The sequence below is a fragment of the Xenopus tropicalis genome, chromosome 1, assembly GCF_000004195.4.
Source record: "Xenopus tropicalis strain Nigerian chromosome 1, UCB_Xtro_10.0, whole genome shotgun sequence".
NCBI lineage: Eukaryota > Metazoa > Chordata > Amphibia > Anura > Pipidae > Xenopus > Xenopus tropicalis.
This window is the reverse complement of record NC_030677.2, coordinates 128781541-128805813: the sequence shown is the minus strand read 5'-3', so window position 1 is coordinate 128805813 and position 24273 is coordinate 128781541. Positions and strand designations below refer to the sequence as shown.

General features: G+C 39.7%; 1 protein-coding gene across 5 annotated transcripts in view; it reads left to right on the top strand.

Annotated features, from left to right (window-relative positions):
- kank1 (KN motif and ankyrin repeat domains 1) overlaps positions 1-24273 on the top strand; it is a 117580-nt gene that overhangs the window by 73829 nt on the left and 19478 nt on the right. For 3 of the 5 annotated variants that reach the window (XM_012964011.3, XM_012964013.3, NM_001128640.1), the window contains 1 exon segment: positions 19957-22608. In XM_012964011.3, the coding sequence (XP_012819465.1) occupies positions 19957-22608 (2652 nt within the window). 5 annotated transcript variants of the gene reach the window in all.

Sequence of the window (24273 nt, the reverse complement as noted above, 5' to 3'; positions counted from 1 at the left end):
TCAGAGGGGTAAGGGGAGGCCGCATCGCTAGTGCAGAGAGCACTATTTAAAAATCAGAATTTCAGTTCTTTAAAGGAGAAGGAAAGGCCCAGGCTGGTGCCCCTGTTCGGAGAAAACCGAAAAGAAAAAAAAAAGTCAGCTTTTTATTCTACTGCGCATGCGACGGCATGAAGAAGGAAGCGCTGGCTGCAGGTTCCCCAGGCTGGTGCTGTTTTCTCCGAATGGGGGCACCAGTCCGGGGTACAAGGTAAGCGATTAAAGTCACTTGGGGGTGCCTAACATTTTGGCACCCCCAAGTGACTTAGCCTTTCCTTCTCCTTTAAGTTACCAGGTGTGGCTATTTGCTGCCCCTGGTAACTTGTCCAGTGCTGCCACCTAAAACGAGTGTCTCAGTTTGCCTCATGGCAGCAGCGCCCCTGGTTGCATTAAGAATTAGATTAAATCTGTCCCACAAAATCTGGTCAAAAACACTTTTGTGGAGTTTAGGCCTAAAACAGAGGAACAGGGGAAAATTACTTTCTATTTAGCAGTTTTTTTTAATGTAATCTATGGGGCATATCCATTAGCTGTGTGAATACTTTATATAGGAAAACAAGTTTATTTTACCCAGGGAGAAGCTGATGAGTAATAACTCAGCAAACCTTTCCTTGGCACATTCTTTCTTTAGATGCAAGGCAGTGCATGTCACAAGATAATGATAAACAGATGGATTGTACATAGAGTTGCCACCTTTTTTGGAATATATTTTTATGTTTCTATATTTTTATGTTTATTCCCTCAGTCTGCTTCTGCTCTGGCTTTTTAGTATGGTACAAAGTGGCTTGAAATATAAATAGGTGGAAACAAACTAGACACATGGAAGCAAGTGCTAACGCAAAAATGCCAAACTGTGTGTTCCATTACTGATCAAGCAGTACACTTTCCTTTGTGCAGGGGCTCATTTTAAACTTTATTAAAACATGCCATTATATACCCCTTAGACAGGGGTGCTGCTTCCAGAAACTCGCCTCAGGTGGCAGCGTCCACAAAGATACCAGGGGTGGAAAAAAGCCGCTCTTGGTAACTTTAAGAGACAAATTTCTGTATTTTAAAATAGAAATTCGCCTCTGCTAGTGCTCCACGCTAGCGATGTGCCCCCCTGACCCCCTACAGCGCTGTAAAAGTAAGCACGGTGGCATCGGAGGAGGAGCCACCTTAAAACCACCCCTACCCTTAGAGTTTCTTTTTATATTGGAGGAACAGGGCTCTCGAGGCAACTTCCGCGATTTCACTGAAATTGCACCGCCGCGTATGCCATCCCACCGCGATTTACATTTTTGCCGGTGGAATGGCATTTCAGGGAGATTTGTTGCGGGCGACTAATCTCCCTGTGTGCCAGAGCCCTTAAGGTGGCCATACACGCACCGATATTATCGTACGAAACCTCGTTTCGTACGATAATCGGTGCGTGTATGGTATGTCGGTGAGTCGACCGATATCGCAGGAAGCTGCTGATATCGGCCGACTCGCCGATCGGCCAGGTTAGAAAATTTTGATCGGGCGCCATAGAAGGCGCCTGACCAAAATTCTCCCTTCAGAGCTGAATCGGCAGAAGGAGGTAGAAATCCTATTGTTTCTACCTCCTTACCTGCCGATTCAGCCCTGAATGGTGTGTGGCGGATCTGACGATGTTTCGTGCGACCGATGGTCGTACGAAACATCGTCGGATCGCCACGTGTATGGCCAGCTTTAGAAGTCTTGCACTAATCTTGCACTGATGTGATCTGTAGAGATCAAAGCAGGCTGTCTGCAAGTTTAATATATGGCTCTGAATTATAAGGCTGTATCTGTGCTATTAAACTAGAGGTTTTGCTTACATAGTTTGCCACAGAGACATAAAGGAGTAATTTGCATGTCTCTGTATATAATTCCTTAAGTGATTATTAAAGCATCTCATTTTTGGGTTGTGCTAGGTATGTAGTATAAGCCATTGGAATACCTTGTAATTTAAGAAAGCTTTCAAAATGTACTTTTGTGGAGTGGTTGTAAAACTGAGGGGCAGATTTATGCAAAATGTGAATTAAGATCTTAATGCATAAAAAACTTACCCATATTCTATTCATTTCTATGGGATTTTGGAAGCATATTTATCAAATGGTGAACCCTAACTTTCCCCTATTGATAAATACTCTTCTAAAATCCCATAGGAATGTATAGAACACAGGTGATTTTTTATGTATTGAGCTCTAAACTCACATTTTGATAAATCTGCCCGAGATTGCTTTATAAGAACTGTTATAGTGTATTAGAACTGTTATAGTGTACATTTAAGATTGCCCTGAAGTATTTGCATGTGTTAAACTGTATCCCCCAAAGGTGATTTAACAGAAGAATGTATAAGCCTGTTACATACACACATATTTGTTCAGATAGGGACTAAGCATGACTGCTCTTGCCTCTAACAATTCAGTCAAACAGTCATTTTGGAACTGTCATGCTATGTTTGACTATCATCACATGAATTTCTACATATTAGAAAGCAAATCAACAACATTAGTTTGGAAGCTGGCTTGATCGTTTTCATGCTACAAAATGCCCATCACCGAAACTACTACTTACTTAAAATGTACATCACTGAAACTACTACCTACTGAAAAGTGAAGTGAAAATTGAAATGTAATATTTTTTAGTAGAATGTAAAGAATGTTTAAGGGAAATGAGGCCTTACAAAGCAAAGACATGCTTATATGGAGTTTTATATGATGCTGAACATTGCTTGAAAACTTAAACAAAACCTAACATGTATTTGTTAACCTGTGCATTCCTTTCCATGGTGCTGAAGTGTAAAAGACCAGGCAGTCCATCTTTTGTCCATACTCGCTTGTCTTGTCTGTAGCCTAAAATATCCTTTGTATAGAGAGACTTTTCTGATCTCTGTACTACCACCTTGTGGATCAGAGCACTCTTCAAAGCTATTTGTAACTGGCACAGTTTTAGCACAGGCAAAATAAATACAGAAAGCTATGGAATGGCTTGTTAACCTTTGGAGTATTTTTGGCTGCCCTACAGCTGCTATAAATAATAGATGACAGTCGTCCAATGTAATAAAATGCCTTTATTGCATCATTTGGGCACAGAGAAGCAATGGTTTGAGCCCAAATGGCTCTTTAATAAAGTTCTCTGTCAAACACAGGGTAATTTTGGGTCTACATTTACAGCGACATCTGCTGCCAATTTTGTAACATCACCAGAGATGGAGAGCTCTGCAGGTGGCAATGTTCACTGACACCCTTTTGGTGCGCTGTCATTTTGCAATAACACCTACTAAAACAGCAGAAGAACAAAGCAACAATTGACAAATTGCTCAAAACATTGTTAGCAGGACCAAAGGTCAGGGCAGAGTCCAGGCCAAGAGTCAGGGCAGGTGTCTGTATCCAGGCAGATGTTCAATAAACAATAATAGGTTGGAAAAGGTATTTGGCACCAAAACCAGCTTGTCACACCAGAAGTGATTTAGGGCAAACTCAAGCATCTGCAGTTACCGATGTACAGGTATGGGACCCATTATCCAGAATGCTCAGGACCTGGGGATTTCCGTAATTATCCGTAATCAGGATCTCCTACCTTAAGTCTACTAAAGAAATTATTTAAACAGTAATTATACCCAATAGGATTGTTTTGGCTCCAATAAGGATTAATGATATCTTAGTTGGGATCAAGTAGAAGTTACTGTTTTATTATTACAGAGAAAAAGTAAGCCATTTTTTAAAAATGTGAATTATTTGATTAAAATTGACTCTATGGGAGATGGCCTTTCCGTAATTTGGACATTTCTGGATAATGGGTTTCTGGATAAGGGGTCCGATACCTGTATTAGCAAAGCAGGTATAATCCAGACTTTGATGGTGGCAAGCAGTCAGACAAGTGCTTTTCATCCAAGATATAGACACATTTGTAAATCCTGCACCCAAACACCTTTATCATATTGCTTTGTCTTGGTCGACTTTATTGACCATACCATAACCTTCAGTAGGTTTATAGTTTCAACAAAGATTTAAAAACTTTCACTAGCCCATCTTGAAAAATTTAAAACCCATTCTGCAGTAATTATAGATAACATCACCCGTTTTTGATTCTTTATGTATATCTAAACAATTAGACAATAAGGGAAGGTTTCTCAAGCAGAGTATGCTGACCAATATGGCAGTTATAACAGATATATACTAAACGTGTTACTGGTGTTAAATGTACATACAGTAGGTAAAGTTTTTGTAGAATCTTTATGATTGGCCATGTTGAGCTATGAATGAATAATGTGAGCTGATTTAGCATGCTGTTATGCACATCGGTGACTTCAGTAGCCTTTGGGATTTCAGGAGCCAAGGTGTTGGGGAACACAAAAATACTAATTACTGAAAACTTTGTATTTTAACCCAGTAGACTGTACTTCTTCTTCCTACAATAGAAACCAGATTCCTAAATATTACCAGGATTATATTTTTATCCTGGTAAAAAATTATTCCTCAACCATATTCGAGCCAGAGAAAAGTACAGACTAGACACTGCAGCCTGGACAGGAAATCTCACAAAGAATATTTAGTTTTTAGCATGAAGTATGAGTGTTACTTTTGTACTTCTCTGCTTACTTGCATTAGGTGACAGTACCAACAAAAAAACAGCACCGTCTGCTTTTGACCAGTATAGTTTGCTGTTTTATTTATATTTTTGGCAAATACCGGAGCGGAGTCAAGCAGAATGAAGCTCTCAAATGTATCACTGTAAATATGCTGAAAAGGAATGTTCTATGAACACAAGTAATTTCCTCATATTTCACAGTCTGTTGGAATGAAATAAATGTGAATAAACACATCTTACAGAAAGAATATTTAAGAAAAATATAGGCTAGTACAGGTATGGGACCTGTTATCCAGAATGCTCAGGACCTGGGGTTTTCCAAATAAGGGACCATAATTTGAATTTCTGTAATTTAAGTCTGCTAAACATCATTTAAATATTGAATAAACCCAATCGGCTTGTTTTGCCTCAAATAAGGATTAATTATATCTTTAGTTGGGATCAAGTACAAGTAGGGATGCACTTTTTTGGGTTTGGCTGAATCCCGAACCGAATCCTAATTAACGTATGTTAATTAGGATCGGGGGAAATTTTTTCCCCCCTGACCATTTAACCCTTTCTGAATGCTAATTTATGCTAATTATCATTCTGGTTCGATTCGCCCAGGACCGTGGGTTCGCCCGAAACCGAATCCTTAAAAAAAAGCCTGGATTCAGCCTGAATCCCGAATTCGGGATTCGTGCATCCTTAAGTACAAGGTACTGTTTTATTATTACAGAGGAAAAGGAAATAATTTTTAAAGATTAGAATTATTTGCTTATAATGAAGTCTATGGGAGATGGCCTTTCTGTAATTCAGAACTTTCTGGATAAAGAGTTTCCGGATAAGGGATCCCATACCTGTATTGTTTACAGTCATTTTTTTTTTTGTATACATTTGGTAAAATATTGGCACATCATCTAAAGGCTTGTAGACTGGCATCGGATGTTTGCCCCATGCCCTGGGAAATATCCTACTCTAGGTGCTGCCTGTGTTCATCTGTTTATTCATATAAATGGCGGATGCCATTCTTTCCTTTGTGCAAGCAACCATTGAAATGTGATTAATGTTCCACTGAGAAAAAGGAGCCTCTAGTGGTCATGAATATGAAAAGGGGTTGTTCCCCTTTAAATTCACTTTTAGTATGTTATAGAGAGTGTATTCTGAATGAATTTGCAATTTGTCTTCAATTCTTATTTGTGGTTTTATAATTGGCATTTTGTTCAGCAGGTCTCCAGTTTGGAGTTTTAGCAGTTGCTAGGGTCAAAATTACCCTATCAACCAGGCTGTGGTTTGAATGAATAAGATACTGGAATAAGAATAGGAGCGGGCCTAAATATATAAGCAATAAAAAGTATCAATAACTAAAAAATTGTGCAAAGTCATTCTATAACATAAAAGTTAACTTCACTTAAAAGTGAACCTTCCCTTTAACAAGTGCTTACTTTTGAATACCATTGATCTGGGATATAATTATGGCATCATATTATTATTTGCAGCTTCCTGAAACTCAGCCTGGGAATGCTGGGATATTTCTGATGTTAGAAGAAAAAGTTGCTCCAGGAAATACAATAAGGCTTTTGCCTATCTGCCACAATCCAGCTATAGCCATAGTGCAGTTCCCACAACCCCCTAATAGCTTTTTGCTTTAATTGAGTTTGGGAGTTGTAGGTCAACAATGCCAACAGGTTCAACATAAACATTGTGTATAACAACATCTAGCAACTGTCAAACAATATATGCCTTTGTACTTTTTATTAATTGGGCAACTCTGGTGCTTGGAGCTTTTTGATTCATTTTCTTAGCCAATCAACCTGCAAATGTATTTTAGGGTGCACCAAGAACATCTCTACACATCACTATTTGAGAGTAAGACACCAGGCTATTCCAGATTTATCTGAGCATAGAGTTAACATCTATATAATATGAAATGCAATAGAATGTATCAAAGATCTTAATATGTAGATTAAGGGCCTTTGCTTTACCCAAAGGAGTAATGGTGTTCATCTGAAATCTTGTAAAGGAAAAACAAATACAGTATATCTCTTTGCTGCTAGGCTTAGACTCACTGAAGTGTGCAAACTTATTTCCTCTAAAGAAATTGCCCTGCTTGCACTAATAAATGGTTTGCTTTCTTCAAGGATTAATTGAACAATATTCTACTTATAATTGGATATTTCAAGTTCAAAGAAATTCATAAAGATTTCCCTTGTTGCCCAAGATTTCATGTTATCTCTTATTGTATTCTCAAATAACATAGTAAATTACATGGACACCATCAGCAACACAAAAAGGCTTTATTTGTGCCAGCAAACCTTTTTTAACGTGGCGTCTAAATGGAGTGTGCTTTTTGTTTGTTTTTAGCTGCATTTTGAGCATTTTTGTCAGGCAGTATTTATGCTGGGATAGAAAATCCTATATCATTCCTGTCTTGTGTTTTATGCCAAAGATTCCAGTTATATTTTCAGACAGAGAATGCCAGCAAACCGCTAAGAGAAGGCTGCTATTTCCTATGTGAGGGTTCAGTTATTCTGTTTTTACACTAAAGGGTTATTGAATCCCAAATTTTTGTCTAAGTAACAAATTGTTCCTCAAAAATTTGACAGTGTACCAAACCAAATCTGATTTGCATATTATTGCTGGCTGTTGTTGAAATGTTACATCTCTGTTCAAAAACGTGTGGCCTTCAGTTGTCCGGCACATTAAAGTCAACAGAGGTTTGTGTTTAGCTTAGCTGAATACTAAATGTTCCATCAGTACGAATTATGTGAGTTACCCTGAATTTGGTGCATCCGTAATTTACACCATGGAAAGATCTGGGATAGTGCCAGTGGAAACAGACAATTTGCCTGGGTGCTCATGTCAACTCTTTGAGGATCACTAACCTGAGTGTTTCCTGGGTGTAGTTCAGAAAACTATGGGATCAAGGAAGCATGCCTTCATGGCCTCAAAGCAATCGTTTACTGGGTTCCTCATACCTGCTTGTAGTAGACGCCCTTTTAAACTTTGGGACAGCACAGTTAGTAATAAGGTAATTTTCTGCATTTTATATCATGACATAATGTTTGTGTATGTAAACTAGGTGACTAGCTGTACATTAGCTGTGGCTTGACATAAACACATGTTGGATGTATAAGGCTTTACATGGAAAATTATTGTTCTGTGGATCCTAGAATCATTTTGTTTATCAGTTACCTTATTTTTTCACATATAGAGCTGCCACATATTATGCAATGGTTTATAGAAATCGTTCATATCAACCCCTGCCATCTGGCAGTCTAAGTTACTTATCACATGCTCACACAATACTGTCATTTTAATCAGAAATTTAATTGACCTTGCTGTAGGTTTTTGGAGTATTGGAGGAAACTGGGGTACCTCGAGGACACCCACACAGACACGGAAAAGGTACAAGCTCCGTGTATTCAGGCTTGAACTCAGGACAGCAGTGCTTCAAGGCTAAGACACGTCTTATTTAGAATACATGAGTATAATAATGAGTATGGATCTTTTGTAGTGCTATGTAGCTGCCAGCTGGATTCACAAGTGACTGTCTCTTTTTACACTCCTTACTGTGCCTGGTACATAGAGGACTACTGATATAAGTCGGGTTAGTTCCAAGAAGATTAAATATAGAGGGATACTCATCAATATAATGAAATATGTTTAGTTATGCTCATAATTCTTGCATAAAATAAGAATGCAGAACTACTCTGTGGCTGGTACGATACGTTACTTGGTGTTATTGTGAAACAGTTACTTTGCGAAATCATGTTGTATGAAAGTATGTATCATTTTGACTGACATGTTTTGAAGTTCCTAAGCCAGAGTAGTTTGGTTACACACCTTCCTATTTTGTATAAATTAGTTCCCCCCCCTTCATTTTTCAAAGAAGCTTTTTTGCCACCATGATATTATATAGGAAAATCTCAGGCAGTTTTGCTTCTGCATTATGATCAGATCAGCACCCTATATCAGCACACCATATAGCAGGGCCTGGACTGGGCTTTAAAATAGGCTTTGCCATTTCAAGTACACAGATACCCAAACAGCCCAATAAATAATAACGGTCTATGAAATTTTTCTGCAGCCCCTCTGGCATTTGCCAGAATTCACAAATTGCCAGTCTGGGCCTGCCATGTAGGCGACTGAGCCCTGGGAAAGATCCAGTTAGAGCAGATCTGACTGTGAATGCTTGCTATATGCAACCTTTTTTTTTTTTGTGAAAAAAAATCATCTGTACCAAAGACAAAGGTGACTGCAAACTATAATGAAAGCAGAAAATACAAAATATGCTGCCTGTGGAATCTAGGAATCTAGTTCCAGGTTACAGCTTGCTTTCCCCAGAAAAACGAAAGCCTGACACATTCTAACATTAAATGCAGCAACAGATGCTTGATGGTAGCAGCTGGAAGTCTATGCGTCCGTATTCAATAAATTGTAACATGCAATCCATTGTAAAACTCTTGGCTGGGTATTTTTAGCTTTCACTGTAACTTTTTTTTTTAAAGATTTTATTTTGCATGTTTTTTATTACAAACAGTTAAACAATAGAAAACATACTAAAGATGAAAAAAGAGAAGGGGGAGATAGAAAAGAAAAAGGGGGGGGGGAAGGGGTGAGGCTAAGGTAGCAGTTCTGGCTCTACAAATTTAAAATTTGTTCATATTCACCTACTTTATAGGTCTAGCCACGTATCCCATATGGCGTTAAATTTTTCGGGGCATCCCCTTGCTAGATAAGTCAGTTTCTGGCTGGGAAGTGAGTCATCTACCAATTTTCGCCAATTTCACTGTAACTTTAATGCTGTGTAGAGATGATGTGGTTTTGGACAAGATAACAATTCAGTTACCGTATTTTCCGGCGTATAAGACGACTTTTTAACCCCGAAAAATCTGTGCCAAAGTCGGGGGTCGTCTTATACGCCGGGTACTTACCTGCAGCTTGCTTCATATGTCCAGCGCATATGGTGGGGGGTGCCGCGGCCGAGTCCCCGCTCTGTGCGGGGATTATGAAGCAGGGAGGAGCAAGCTGCACATATCTTCCTGTACCTCGAGGAGGAGAACGTGAGCGTGTATTGGCTCTCCACCAAAACCCACCCATTCAACTCGGAGGGCTTGCGCGGCTTCGGGTTGAGTGTGGAGCGTGCCTTAAAGGGGCAGTGTAGGCTGGCACTGGCTGTCTGCCGGCATTTAATAAAGCGCCTGGCTGTCTGTGCCTGCCTGCAAATAGACAAATGCCCAAGTCTGCTGCACAGGGGGTGACTGAGGCCACCCTGGGAAATAGTGTGGCTGCTCGTTCGTGCTGAACTTCTGCTGAGATTTCAGTAGTTGGGAGCGTGTGGTGTTTATTATCCCTGGATGGATTGTATAATAAAATATATATGGTATTTTATTTGAAGGCTCAAGAGAGGACATTTTATATAGAAAGGGAAATTACAGCTGTTAAACAAAAGCTTGCTTCTCCCTGCTTCATATGGCGACTATATGAAGCAGGGAGGAGCAAGCTGCAGGCATCCAGCAATGAGCCACTGTAAAAAAAAAAAAAAAAAAGATAATGCCACTGTACACGCCTCTTACCTCCTCCTTTATCCCTCCTCCAATTACTGTACTGTTCCTTCTGCCTCTCAGATCTCGCTATTGAGCATGTGCGAGATCTGAGAGGCAGACCGCTCTAACCAATCAAAGCAGTTGTATACAACAACCAGCCAGTCGCCTGTAAGGCACATCACTTGCTGTGATTGGCTGGTTGTTGTATACTGGGTACCAGATACAGTAAAGCACCAGTATCTGTATCTGTTCATACAGTAAAGCACCAGTACATACAGTACCGTATATACAAATGTCCAACAGTCAAAACCCCATCATGGCCGCACCAGCAAGAAAGAAATATGAAGCCAGTTTCAAACTCAAAGTTGTAAACTTTGCCATGGAACATAATAACTGCGCTCCTGCAAGACAATATGGAGTAACAGAAAAGATGGTTCGTGAATGGAAAGCAAATGAAAAAGCATTAAAGAGTATGCCGAGGGGTAAGTGTGCATTAAGAAGAGGCACCCCACATTGGCCAGAACTCAAAAAACAAGTAGCAGACATGATGAATGAGCATCGCCAAAATGGTTATATAGTGACACGAAATCAAATACGTTTGTTTGCACTTCAGTGGGCCAAATCTAACCCAGATCACAGCAACAGATTTAAGGCCACTGTATCCTGGTGTACTAGATTCATGGGAAGGCATAATATGGCACTGAGGGAAAAGACGAAAATTGCCCAAAAATTACCTGCAGATCTTGATAGCAAAGTAAATAATTTCCATCGATACATAATACGACAGCGCACTAAACGTGGCTATGCGTTAAGTAGTATTGTAAATATGGATGAAACTCCAATGAATTTTAATATGGTTGGAAATAAAACTGTCCATCAAAAAGGTGAAAAAACAATTTTAATTAAAACAACAGGACATGAGAAGTCCAGTTTTACAGTGGTACTAGGATGCACAGCTGATGGCGCCAAACTGAGACCAATGATTATTTTTAAAAGAAAAACAATGCCGAAACTCAAGTTCCCTGTTGGTTGTTTTGTACACGTAAATGAAAAAGGCTGGATGGATGAAGAAGGGATAAAGCTTAAGGCTTGATAATGTATGGAGCAGGCGACCAGGTGGACTTATTCAAAAACGTAGTCTACTGGTGTGGGATATGTTCAGGGCTCATTTAACTCCCAGCACCAAGGAAAGGCTTGCAAGACTAAAGACAGATGCAGCAGTTATTCCTGCAGGATTGACATCATTGGTACAGCCACTGGATGTGTGCCTAAACAAGCCATTTAAAGACCACATTCGAGAACAGTGGAATGAATGGATGGTTAGCTGCGAAAAGTCATTCACAAAAGGAGGAAACATGCGTGCTCCACAGTTGGATGTTTTGTGCAAGTTTGTCATAAAAGCCTGGAATGATATTGATGCAGAAACAGTAATCAAGTCTTTCAAGAAGTGTGGAATATCAAATTGATTAGATGGTATGGAGGACGACTACTTGTGGCAAGATGAAGAAGAAGGTGAAGCTAAGACCACACCATCTGATACGGAATTCGATCCATACAATGACTGCCTTTAACAATGTATCACAAGATGTCATTAATGTACTGTCATTAATGATATCAGATGATGAACAGGAGGATATTGAAGGCTTTTAAAGGGAAATACTAGCAAAACCTGTACAAATACCGTAGCTCGCAGTTATGATGGGCGTTGCCCATCATCATCAGTTCCAGTGGGTTGACAGCTTAGAAAACAAACAGCATGGCAGCTCCCATGGGTTTATTGTTTTATCCTTCCATTCAGCTTCAGAGTGAATTAGGAAAAGTTTAATGTACTGGTTTACGTTTACATGTTTGATGACAAACAGCCTTATGTTTATAAGTGACAGTTTTTCTGCTAAGTACCATATCAAAATCAAATCTGATGTTTTTCTAAATTTTTTTGGTGTGCGTTGGAAGAGGGTTAGTCTTATACAGCGAGTATATTCCAAACTCTATATTTTAACTGGAAAAGTTGGGGGTTGTCTTATACGCCCAGTTGTCTTATACGCCGGAAAATACGGTAGCTATAAATGTTTGAGTTTGATCATTTGCCCTGTCCTATGATCTCTCACTAATTTAGCAGAATGGCTTGCCTGATGGAAAACTGAGAGTAAATTCTTATTACTCCTCCAACGCTTTTTAAATACATGTAACATATGAGAGAGTTATGAATATACAAAACCATTTCCTTGAATAAACGTTTGGCTTACTATAAAATGATTAAAAGTCAGGTGAATTCTTTAAATGTTCAGCATTTGAAATCGAAGGCCCAACTACATTTCTTTTGTGCATTCAGTCCTGCACTTTTTAGAATGAGTATTCTGGCTGCTTGCAATTTATCTTCTACATATTCCTTACTTCTGATTGCCTTTTATCAGCATTATATTTTGTGGTCCATGGAGGTTCTCTTCATGGGCCAAAAATTTCAAACTCCCTCTGCAAGACTTCACAAAAGTCTAAAAAAAAATAAATAAAAAAAAACTAAAACCAGAGGAAATGTTTGTATATTTCAGAAAATTATCTAAGCACCCTCATAACTCCAGTTTGATTTTCTCCACCACTCTATATTTTTGTTTTAATGTCAGAAGCTTGGAATAACAGTGTCTCTACCAATGTATTTCCATCTTTCTGAATTTATGTTATTAATGCAATGTAGAACTTAGAACTGCAATGTACAAATATGTTGCAAGGACAGATAGGGTCGAAGCTGACAACTTCAGCTTCCAGCTGGGAACTATGCCTGGGATGCCAATACACTATGAGCCCCTATACAATAAAAATGATTGTACCTTGAGTGGATTTACAACATAGCTGTAAATCTGCATAGAAATCTGTCACATCTAAATTGGTTAAGGCTCAAATTTCTACCATTTGGTACAATCACAGGGCAACTATATATTCCAAAGGGCAGGACAAACAGGTGAGCACAGAAGCTTTGTACCTTTGTATCAGAAATAGTAAATTCCCTTATAGATGACTATTCTCCATGAACTAAAATCTAAAGCTTAACTAAAGAAGTAATGTTGTACATTATACTTTAGGCTTCTATACCAGCCCAAGGAAACCACAGCCCACTAGCAGGGAAGATCTGTGCCTCCAAAGATGCCCCAGTAGCTCCCCATCTTCTTTTCTGCTGATTCACTGCACAACAAATAATACAGATTATTACTGCATGGCAGCTGTGAAACCAGTGAAATTGGCATCATAAATTAATACAGACCAGTAGCATTACCCTATGTGACAGACAAACTTCATTTTCTACTTGATAATTTGCTACAACCACTAAGCTCAACTTCTTAAAAGCTGCTCAGAGCACACTAAGCATGTGAGTGTCACTGACACTCATAACAGATTCCAGTATTGTTACCCCCTGTAACAACTTTGAAGTACTGGATCATTACTACTATGGAGATGCTGAAAGTTTAGGCTGGTTCAATAAGTTCAGTATATAAAATGTGGCATATTCATTTTTAGGGTTTAGTTCTCCTTTAACACTTCCACCATCCTCACATTGTCTTACGACTGATTTGTGTGATCCTTAGGGTGCTTACACAAGAGTTGTCTTACACACAGGCTTTTAAATGTGTTGCATTTAATTAAAGCACAACGGAAAGCAGATATGAGTACTTGCAATGAGTAGATGCAACAAGAAGAATAAAATGGAGTTAGTTTTTGCGCTCAAACCTGCACACAAACCACATGAAGAAACATGTGTAAAGCTCTTAGCACATGATTTATAACCCATGTGGTTGTTATTCAGGTCCTTTAGATGTGTGCAGTTTTGCCTTCCATCTGCATCTGGAATAGACTAAAAACGTAAATGTGCACTGACCATTAACGTGGCACTGATTTTACAGGTTTTTTTGGTGTAATCATCATACAGGTTTTATGCCTGTTACCTGTTGGACAGTTTAATAATGTACAAATAACTTTAATCCATTAACCACTATGAAACCTAGAATAATCACTACATCAGGTAGAATTTACTGGTCACTTGTTTAAAAACAAACATTTTTTGCTAGGGGTAACTGCACTTGGTAAAAACCTAGTGTATATGGGTTCAGGTTTTTTAGGGGTAGTTCACTTTATTTTTTGTATAATGTAGAAACCAAAAAGTTTGCCGTTAACCCAACAACCAGATAGCATTTTCAGCTGTAGGCCAGAATGAGCCAGAATAGGAAGGGTAATAATGAAACTACCATACAAAATAATAATGAATATCAATAAAAACATTTCTTAGGCTAGTTTAGTCTATAACAAACTAAAAAGTAAATTTAAAGGTAAACTTCCCCTTTAATGTCTGTTTTGAATGCTTGCAGCAGGGATCATTGTTTCTTGAGCTGTAACGGACAACAGGGGTTTCCTAGGAGTTGTTGTTTATGGAAGAAGATAGTCTGAAGCCTTTACAATACAGGTATAGAATCCATTATACATTATGCTTGGGATCTGGGGTTTTCCATATAAGGGATATTTCCATCATTTAGATCTCCGTACCTTAAGTGTGCTTAAAATGATGAATAGGATTTGCCTCCAATTAGGATTCATTTTACTTTAGTTGGGATCAAACTACTGTTTTATTATAACAGAGAAAAAGGAAAACATTAAAAATCTGAATGATATGCTTAATATTGAGTCTATATGGGATGTGCTTCCATAATTCTGAGCTTTCCTAATAATGGATTTCAGGAGAAGGGATCCCATTCCTGTACACAAGTTCTTTAAGAAATATTCTGAGTCATGCAGACAAAGGGAGCAAGTAAAGGAAATAACATATAGAGAAAAATCACCTCTCAGACCCTTGGCTGCAAAGAATAAAATGTTCCACAAAAAAAAAATCATTGCAGAGACAGAAAAAGGCTTGTCCACTTTAAATTGTAGTTAGTGTAAAAGCAGGGCAAGATACTGTAGCTCTTTCTGGGTATGAATGGGGCACTGTTTCTCAGCACAGTGCTTCCAGTGTTGGTAGAGAGCATACACCAAGTGCCTTGTAGAGCACAAACAAGGGAGTGCACAAAGAATGGTATACATATAGCAAAAGAAAAGGGATTTCTGGAACTCATGTTGCCTTGGAATTTTTGTACTGGCATGACACGCAGCAAGGTTAAGTAAACTGGAATATTCTGTGCGTGTATATCCTTTATTTCTGTATCACAGTATTTTAGCAGATTTTTCTATTTTACCTACGATTTTCCACTCCTGGTCTTCATGTAAATGTAAATATGTATGTATATCACTTGAATATTATTACATTTTCAATCGTTAAGTCACATTTCAGATCAATCAAGCAGCGCTATAAAACTGTCCATACCTTTTTCAGATTTTGTAATTGGTATTGAGCCAGCAACTGTTAGGCTTCTTGGCTTATAATGAGCTCACATTGGTTGGCAAAGTACACCATCTGTAAAACACTGCATCAACAGCTAGTACTGGTACCTCACCTGATGGGATTTTCTAACCAGTTTTTAGCCAGATATCAGTCTGGAAGGTCCTCATTCCTAGGCCAATAAGCTGCTGGTCTGGCAGGGCCAACTTGATTTTGCCAATTTGTGAACATCTCTGATCACTATAGCTCAAAGATGTAATTTTTACACTTGATAGGCAGTGTCTTTAGTTACCATGCTCCCTTTTATGCTTGTGTTTTAGTTTTACCAATACAATTGCAAGATTTCTTTGATATCTTATATGCAGCTAAATATTGTAGGCATTTATAAAAGCTGGTTTATAATCTGTACGAAAGACAGATGTCTGCTGTGCACCTCCAGTTGGTGTCAGTGGACAGTGCTGAGTCTGTGTGGTGTCTGAGGGGTGTGCATATGTGCCAGATAATCCTTTTAAAGAAGTAGGCTTAAGAAAAATGCAGTATACAGCTATGCATTAGGCATATTTCCTAAGCCTTGAAAGTCATATGTTGGCATGTATAGATTGGCTCCTGCTGAGGGATATGTTGCAATGCTTTCAAGTCAAAAGGTTTGTGCATAGAACAATGTGTGGTTCTTTTTGTTAAGTTACTAAGTGACTACCCCACAATTTTATGTAATTGCAAAAAACCTGCAGTTTGTTTTGCATGATAGGTGATAGAAATCTTTGTAACTATTAGAAAATAGTAACAGTAGTTTGAGAATGTGTCCATCAGTATTTTAAAGTGATAAGCCTTTGTTCTACCTGTGTTGTTTCTCACTGATTTAATAAAAAGCAAAGTGTTTTGACACCACAGCCTCCTTTACTATTCGAGGAGTTAGGCACAAAAAAAACTACATGCCATGGAGACAGTGATTGCTCCATTTCTCTGCAGCACTTATAAGCTGTACTTCCATTTCACCGGTTACATTTGCAATTGGAACATTACCCCGTGCTACAAAGCACATTCACCAGACATTTAATCAGGTGCAAAGTCCAGAGTTCCCTCTGCACACAGCTCCCACACGCTCTGTTTTTCCACTCCGATGCAGTGTGTATATTAGGTGTATAAGGTGGCCTTACACTAAAATATCCACTCATTTGGTGAGGTTGTGATTATCGGTCATCTTGTTAATCGGTCAGGCTAAATTATTTTGATGGTTGAAGGAGCCCAAGCAAAATCTGTGTTTAGGGCAGAATTGGCAGGTGGAGGTAGAATCCCTATTGTTTCTACCTCCATATCTAATGATTCAGCCCTTGACGGCAATGGGGGAAAAGGATGATCTTTCCTGCGACCAATGGTCACAGGAAAGATTGTAATTGCTACGTGTATGATCACCTTAAGGGCAGTGGTACATGGGGAGATTAGTTGCCCCGCGACAAATCTTCGTTGTCGCGGGCGAACAATCTCCCCGCAATGCCATTCTACTGGCTAGAATGTAAGATGCTGGTGGGATGGCATACGCGTCGCTGCAATGTCCCACAGCCGCCCGAAGTTGACTTCGGAGGTAACTTCAGGCGACTGCGGGACATCACTGCGACACATATGCCATCCCACCGGCGATTTACATTCTAGCCGGTGGGATGGCATTGCGGGGAGATTAGTTGCCCACGACAATGAAGGTTTGTCGCAGGGCGACTCCCGGTGTACCACTGCCCTAAGGGCCCCATCCACAGCCGACATGGCCACCTTTAGTTTGCGATATTGTAATATGGGGGGGGGGCTCATATTCATTGTACAGGTATGGGACACATTATCCAGAATGCTCGGGACCTGGAGTTTTCTGGATAAGGGATCTTTCCGTAATTTGGATCTCCATAACTTAAGTCTGCTAAAAATCATTAAAACATTGAATAACCCCAATAGGCTTGGTTTGCCTCCAATAAGGATTAATTATATCTTAGTTGGGATCAAGTACAAGGTACTGTTTTATTATTACAGAGAAAAACTAAATTTTAAAAAATTAGATTTATTCGCTTATAATTGAGTCTATGGGAGATGGCCTTTCCGTAATTTGGAACTTTCTGGATAAAGGGTTTCCGGAAAAGGGGCCCCATACCTGTATTTTGTTGGGCCTCTCTGTGCTGAAGTAACCAGAAGACAGTGGGTACAAAAAAAATTGCTATGTCACTGTCAATTTCCAAACACCAGCAGTTTCTTAATCCTTACTCCTTAATCCACCTATACTGCCAAGGCATGTTCCAGTTTCTTTATGTAATAAAAAATCAAATTCCTTTAGGGCAGGACCAGGGATGTGGTGTGGTTGAAAGCTCTGCATCCCTGTTATCTGTCCCCTTTTTTAGGGTTAGGGGCATTTAGGTGCATAGGTGTTTCTGTGATGTTTACTTTTAGCAGTCTTTGTTACATCTGTGATCATCAAGTTGCAGAGATTAAAATGCCTAGAAGTACTAGTAGCCACTTCCCATTTGGTTTTTGTGTTATATTGATTTATAAGTTACTCCAGGCAATAGAGGGGAGCAACCAACTGGAGGAAAATGTATACTATTGGAGATGTCTAGCTATTCACTTTCTAATTATTGTTGAACTACAATTTCCAGAATTCACTGGCAACTCCATCAGTTAAGTGGCTTCAAGATAGCTATCCCTGACAAAAAAATGTTTACCCATTAGTGTGTAATGCAGCAGCTGAGTAGTGAAAATATCCTGAGGGGCCCCTCACAGGAGTTTATGGCGCACTGCCCCTTTAAGAGCTCGGAGGTGGCTGCTCTCTGTGTATATTAAGTGACTGCGTGCTGAACAGCTGAGGCTTTCAAAGGGTTGCTGTGGGGCGTTTGTCCAGCAGGAACCACTGGTTAAAGGCTGACCTATGAACATGTCAGCTCAGCCTGGCTAAGTTTACACTAATGTGGGATTTTTTTCCTTATGCGGCCAAGAAAGAAAAAAAAGTTCAGGGAGGTTGTAGCCTGTATTAGTGTGAGAGCAGGAACAGCCCTGGCAGCATGAACACGCACGGTGCCATCGCTCTGCTGGGAACTCTGCACGTTTAACCAGCAAGTAAGTCTCTCAGCTCATGGCACTAAGGCACTTCCGTATTCTGCTCGGCGCTAAGGCTCTTGTCTTCTCACTGCTGTCCCTTTTCTCTGCCTCCTGTCAGGCAAATCATGGGGCAGGAGTTGTTATGGAGCCAGGGTTGCCAGCTTGTTTGTGAGTGCGGGATAGGGCTGCCTGACATCAGCGCGTACCGAGCCTTCTGTTTGTGCTCAGGCAGGGGCTCTTTCAGCTGTGGAATTTCAGAGGGAGCAGAGAACAGGTCTGGCGGCATATTTTTAGTTGCGTGTATGTGTCATGGTGGTTTGGAAATCTCAGCAGCCACGGGAAAGGCATGCGTCTTCGCACAGAAGGATCCTATTCGAGCTAGGAACGGCTGTACGAGGTTTTTACTTTGGAACAAGTTGATGGTCTGAGACAAAAGGTAAACAGTTTAGTTAAGTGGTTATGGGGGGGAGTGGATGTTATCGGTCGCATCAATATGGCTCTAACCGGACTTCACACCGCGGCTGTCAGCTGACTGCCTTCATGTCCTGTCAGGTGTGTTTAGTGAAAGGAGTGGCCCAACACATACTGCGTTCAGGGTGCAGGTACTTGGTATAGGTTAAAGGCACCCTGGCACCATTGCTTCCAAATAGAGTCTGTGTCATTGAGTCCATTCCCAAGTAATTTTCCTCACAAATCAGACTTTGTCCTTATTTGGATTCTTCACCTGCAGCTCCAGGTAAATCATTGTCCATGTATTTTTTATACTCTCTGCCACCCTTGATAAAGATACACTTCAATCAATTTTTAAAATAAAATTGCGTTTTTAATGCCCCTGTGGAGTTGTTTCCTAAGCCTGTTTATTTTTTATTTTTATTACCTCAGTCACTCTGCTGATTAGTCCTGTAAAGAGCTTGTGGAACAGGACTGTGGATCATATGCATTATCTTATGCATTATATTATTTTTATGAATGCCTATTGGGTCCTTCTTTTGCAGCGCTTCCCATTTATCTGTGGAGAGTAGCATTGTTTTGTCACTTCAGGTATCGGAAATCTCAACACCTCATGTGCTTTTGACATAAGAGCATTCAGGGTGATGTAAAAAATGGCTTTCAGAAAGAACTGGAGCCATAAGTTGCTTTTTTTTAATTACCCATACTTAAGTTAGTAATATAATTTATTCAAAGTTCAAAAAACATACTACTATACTAGACATCGTACATTGTGTTCTGGGACAAAACAAATGTTATTTCTGTACCTGCTTCGTTTTGTAATAAAACTGTATAAAACAAAATACATCTGCTGTATTTGTGTTATGTGTAAAGATTTATTTAACCCTATATGTTGCACACCTGACATTTATTTTTTTTCTTCTCTTTTTATAGGCGACGAGGAGAATATTCAGATTGGTGAAAATGACAAAGGTGGTAATGCTGCTTATTTTGTGGAAACCCCCTATGGCTACCAGTTAGATTTGGATTTTCTTAAATATGTGGAGGACATACAAAAGGGAAACACCATCAAGAAAGTCTCTCTTCTGAAAAAGCGTAAGCTGGTCCCAAACTTGGCAGAGGGTAGGAATCCTCCCAGCCAAGAAGCAGGGTGGCCCTCAACAGACTCTCTCTCTTCCTCCAACAGTGATGACAATAAACATTCTCCTTCTCTGTTAACTCGGAGACACACTTTTTCTAACACTGCCAGGCCATCGTCTCAAGAGGCATCTCCGAGTTTTCTGACTGTGCCTGAGAATAAGCCATTGCCACCCCCTTCTCCCCAGATACCCCAGCACAATTTTCATGTTACAAAAACTTTAATGGAAACTCGAAGAAGGCTAGAGCAAGAAAAAATAATCATGCAGGTCGCTTCTTCCTACAACGATATACGTAGACCAAGGCTTGCTAGCTTTGGTGGCATGGGTTCTACCGGCTCGCTTTCATCTGTTACAGGAACTACAGGTCACAATATATCAGCACAACAGCTTCAAAATGGACACCAAGCCAATGGAGATTATAGTGCCTTATTTGCCTCATCTTTAGGAAGCTCCATACGTCACAGCCCACTTAGTTCTGGTGTCTCTACCCCTGTGACGAATGTTAGCCCCATGCATCTTCAGCACATCAGAGAGCAGATGGCTACTGCACTAAAGCGTTTAAAAGAACTCGAAGAACAGGTTAAAACAATCCCCATACTGCAGGTTAAGATATCAGTATTACAGGAAGAGAAAAGGCAGCTCATGTCAGAAATCAAAAGCCAGAAACTAAGCAACCAAAAAGACACTGCAGGTTTCCGGAAGAGATCTTACAGTGCAGGAAATGCTGCTGGTTTTGAACCACCGTCTAGGGTCAGGTCTGCTGGGGAGTTACATATAGACTCTGATGATGAAATGGAAACACCAGAGCAGAATTCTCAAACACTAAAGGAGTTTAGGCAGTTGACAGCTGAAATGCAAGCGCTGGAAAAGAAAATACATGACAGCAGCTTAGAGAGCCGCTGCCCTGACACTCAACCAAGAGAGATTAAAACAAAAGAAAAATGCAGCAGGTCTGTTGCTGTTGGTGCTGATGAAAATATGAACGACATTATAATATATCATAAATCTGTGAAATCCAGTCAAGATGCCTCTGTGGGAACAGAAATACAAGTGAAGAACCTCGGGGTTGGAGTAACAGAAGAAATGCTAGGTGTGACTTCAGAAGCTGAAAGAGAAATTGAACTTCAGCAACAAACAATTGAAGCACTTAAGGATAAAATTTATCGTTTAGAAACAGACTTAAGGGAAACAACATATGCCATGGAAATGACCAAACTAAAGCTCGAGATAAAAGCAGCAGGGTCACGGAAGAATGCTGACAAAGCAATAATGGCTCAACCCCTAATGTTCAGCAGGACCACAGAAGCTAGTGTAGAAATGAAGGACCAAAGTGCTGGAGATCATGTTGATATAATCGATGCTTGTGTTGGTAACAGCTTAAAAACTGTTAGTGTTGGTGTTTTATGTAGTCCCATTGTTCAGAATGCAGCTGCAGGCTCCAGCCTGCCAATGAATAGTTGGATTGTGAAACAGAAAGTAGAAATGTGTGACACTGGAACTGGGAGGGATCTTGACTTGTGTGACAAGTGTGTCGGCAATGACCAGGTGCTATTTGAAGATGCTCTTAATATAAGGGAACCCATAGATCAGCAGGATGGGACAGGAGATCTTAAAACCAAGGAACTAAGGTCAGTAGGATGTGGAGATAGTTCAGTGGATGTTATCGTTAAGCCTGTGATGGAGAGTTTGTCATGTGGGGTAAACACAGAATTTGTGAACAAAGTAGATTCTTCGGTGACTGCATCACCTTGCACAGCAGACCAACAAACCAACACTGAAATGGACACAGCAAATCAGTATACAAACACAGATACCCTGTGTTGTATAGATTCAAGCACAAACACTGCATTGAGCACTTACAGTAAGCAGACAAACACAGAAACAGTGGAGATGCGATCTGTGGCCATAGGCGATGGCAAAGTGAAGGAAGTTAATTCTTTACCAAAGACTCGGTCCATTGGAGTAAGTACTTCAGATTCAGATTTTGAGTCCTCCACACCCAAGACCAAAGACTTTGGTGTAGGACATATCAATATAATGGATAATTTTTTGATAGGTATGAAATCGAGAAGCATAGCATGTGGACCCAGTGAGGCACTTCCACTTGGTCCTGACACAAGGAGCATAGCTGTAGGAGATGAACCTTTCCAGGAACAGGAATGTATTCCTCTCATAAACAAGGAGCCCACACCTGACACTCCTGCAGTCATTGACCAATATATTGAACAAGTGCAAAAGCTGCTCCAGGAACAGCAGATGCTTCTTGCTGAGAACTACACTGAACTGGCAGAAACCTTTGGAGAGCCTTATTCTCAGATTGGCACCCTTAACTCTCAACTTATCAGCACCCTTTCTTCCTTTAATTCTGTAATGAAGTATGGCAGCAGTGAAGAACTGCACAGCTCTGGTTTCAAGAGACATTCTGCTGAGCTAGACCCCTCTGCAGGTAAGGCCATGTTTTATACAACTCAGAATGAAATGCGTGTCATTTTTTTTAGTTTGCTTTAGGAATCCTGTGTTAACTTGATCTTTTTTTTTTTTTGTCCTTTTATAGGTAGTAAAACACAATTTAAATAATCTGTATTTTCAGCATTATAAGATGCTATAGGGCAGGGGTCCCCAACCTTTCTTATTTTTATGCCACAGTCAAATATAAATAGATTTGGAGAGCAACACAAGCATCATAAAAGTTCATGGAGATGCCAAATAAGGGCGACGATTGGCTATTGGGTAGCTTCTATGCACACTATCAGCTTACATGAGGCTTTATTTGGTAGTAAATCTTGTTTTATTCAACCAAAACTTGCCACCAAGTCAGGAATTCAAAAATAACTACCTGGTTTGGGGAACTGAGAGCAACATCCAAGGGGTTGGTGAGCAACATGTTGCCCCAGAGCCACTGGTTGGGGATTACTGCTATAGGGTACTGTTTTTAGAAGGTTGAGGGAGCTCATCTCCTCTTGATACCTTGCTGCATACTGTGCCTTAGGGTAGATACATACAAAAGCTGTTAAAAAGTTGCAAGTGTTCTTCAGTGGTTTAGTGGTATTTGGTCACAACATGACTTGTTGCCAGAGTGCACTAGATTGTGCTGGAGAGAATGTGGTAAACAAGCACACATTTGCCACATTTGGTGGTTGTATAGTAAAACTATGATCTAAGAGATTTAAGCTTAATACAGAGAAGTTAAGTTACCCCATCATATTCCAAGTATAGAACTGCTAAATTTACAACAAGCAAATTGGTCTGATCGCTTGGTCGGTTCAATGTCTGTATCTCTACAGTAATACTAATTATTAATACAGGTATTAGGTAATGCAGGTATAGGATCTATTATCCAGAATGCTTGAGACCTGGGAATTCTAAAAATTGTTAAACCATTATAATAAGCAAAATTGTTTTAAAAAAATAGAATTTGATTAAAATTAACTGTTTGGGAGATGATTCTGGATACCAGATCTCATACCTGTATTAGAAATAAATTTCATACTTTATAATATGGGGTTACTATTATGAAACTTCTCTGTGACTTTATGATGTTCTTAAAGTGGTACATTATTCTTGATAGATTTAGTTATTTGGTCTGGTTTACATAAGCAGAACAGAATTTTAATAATGCACCATGCAGGATTATAATCACAGGGCAATGTTTTCCATTGACGTTTTCTTTGCTTTTGTTTTGTTTTTTTTAATTGAAACTGTTAGCAAAACCTGCTGTTTGGAGACGTCAATTTTCCTGTTTAGCAACTGGATTGGGTGGAGTGATGCTATGCTGACCTGGACGTTAATTGCCTAGGAACTTGTAAGAATGTGTTTACGAGGTGGATATTGCAAGCCAAGTACATAGTAATAATAACAATAATCATATTGATCTGAAAGACTCCTTCATTAAGCTAATAGAGTATTTATTATCTTTGCTGTGGGCAATTCCATTGGAAATGACAGATTTTCTTGATTAAAGCCACGGCATTTGCAAATGAACGCTACCTAAGTATATAGTAGCAATCTAAACCAGGCAGAATGCCTCCGCTTCGGGAGTATAACTAAAGGCAAAAAGGTTTTGCGTATCTTCTAAAGTGAAAGGAAGGGTGGAGAATGATGGTCATGGACA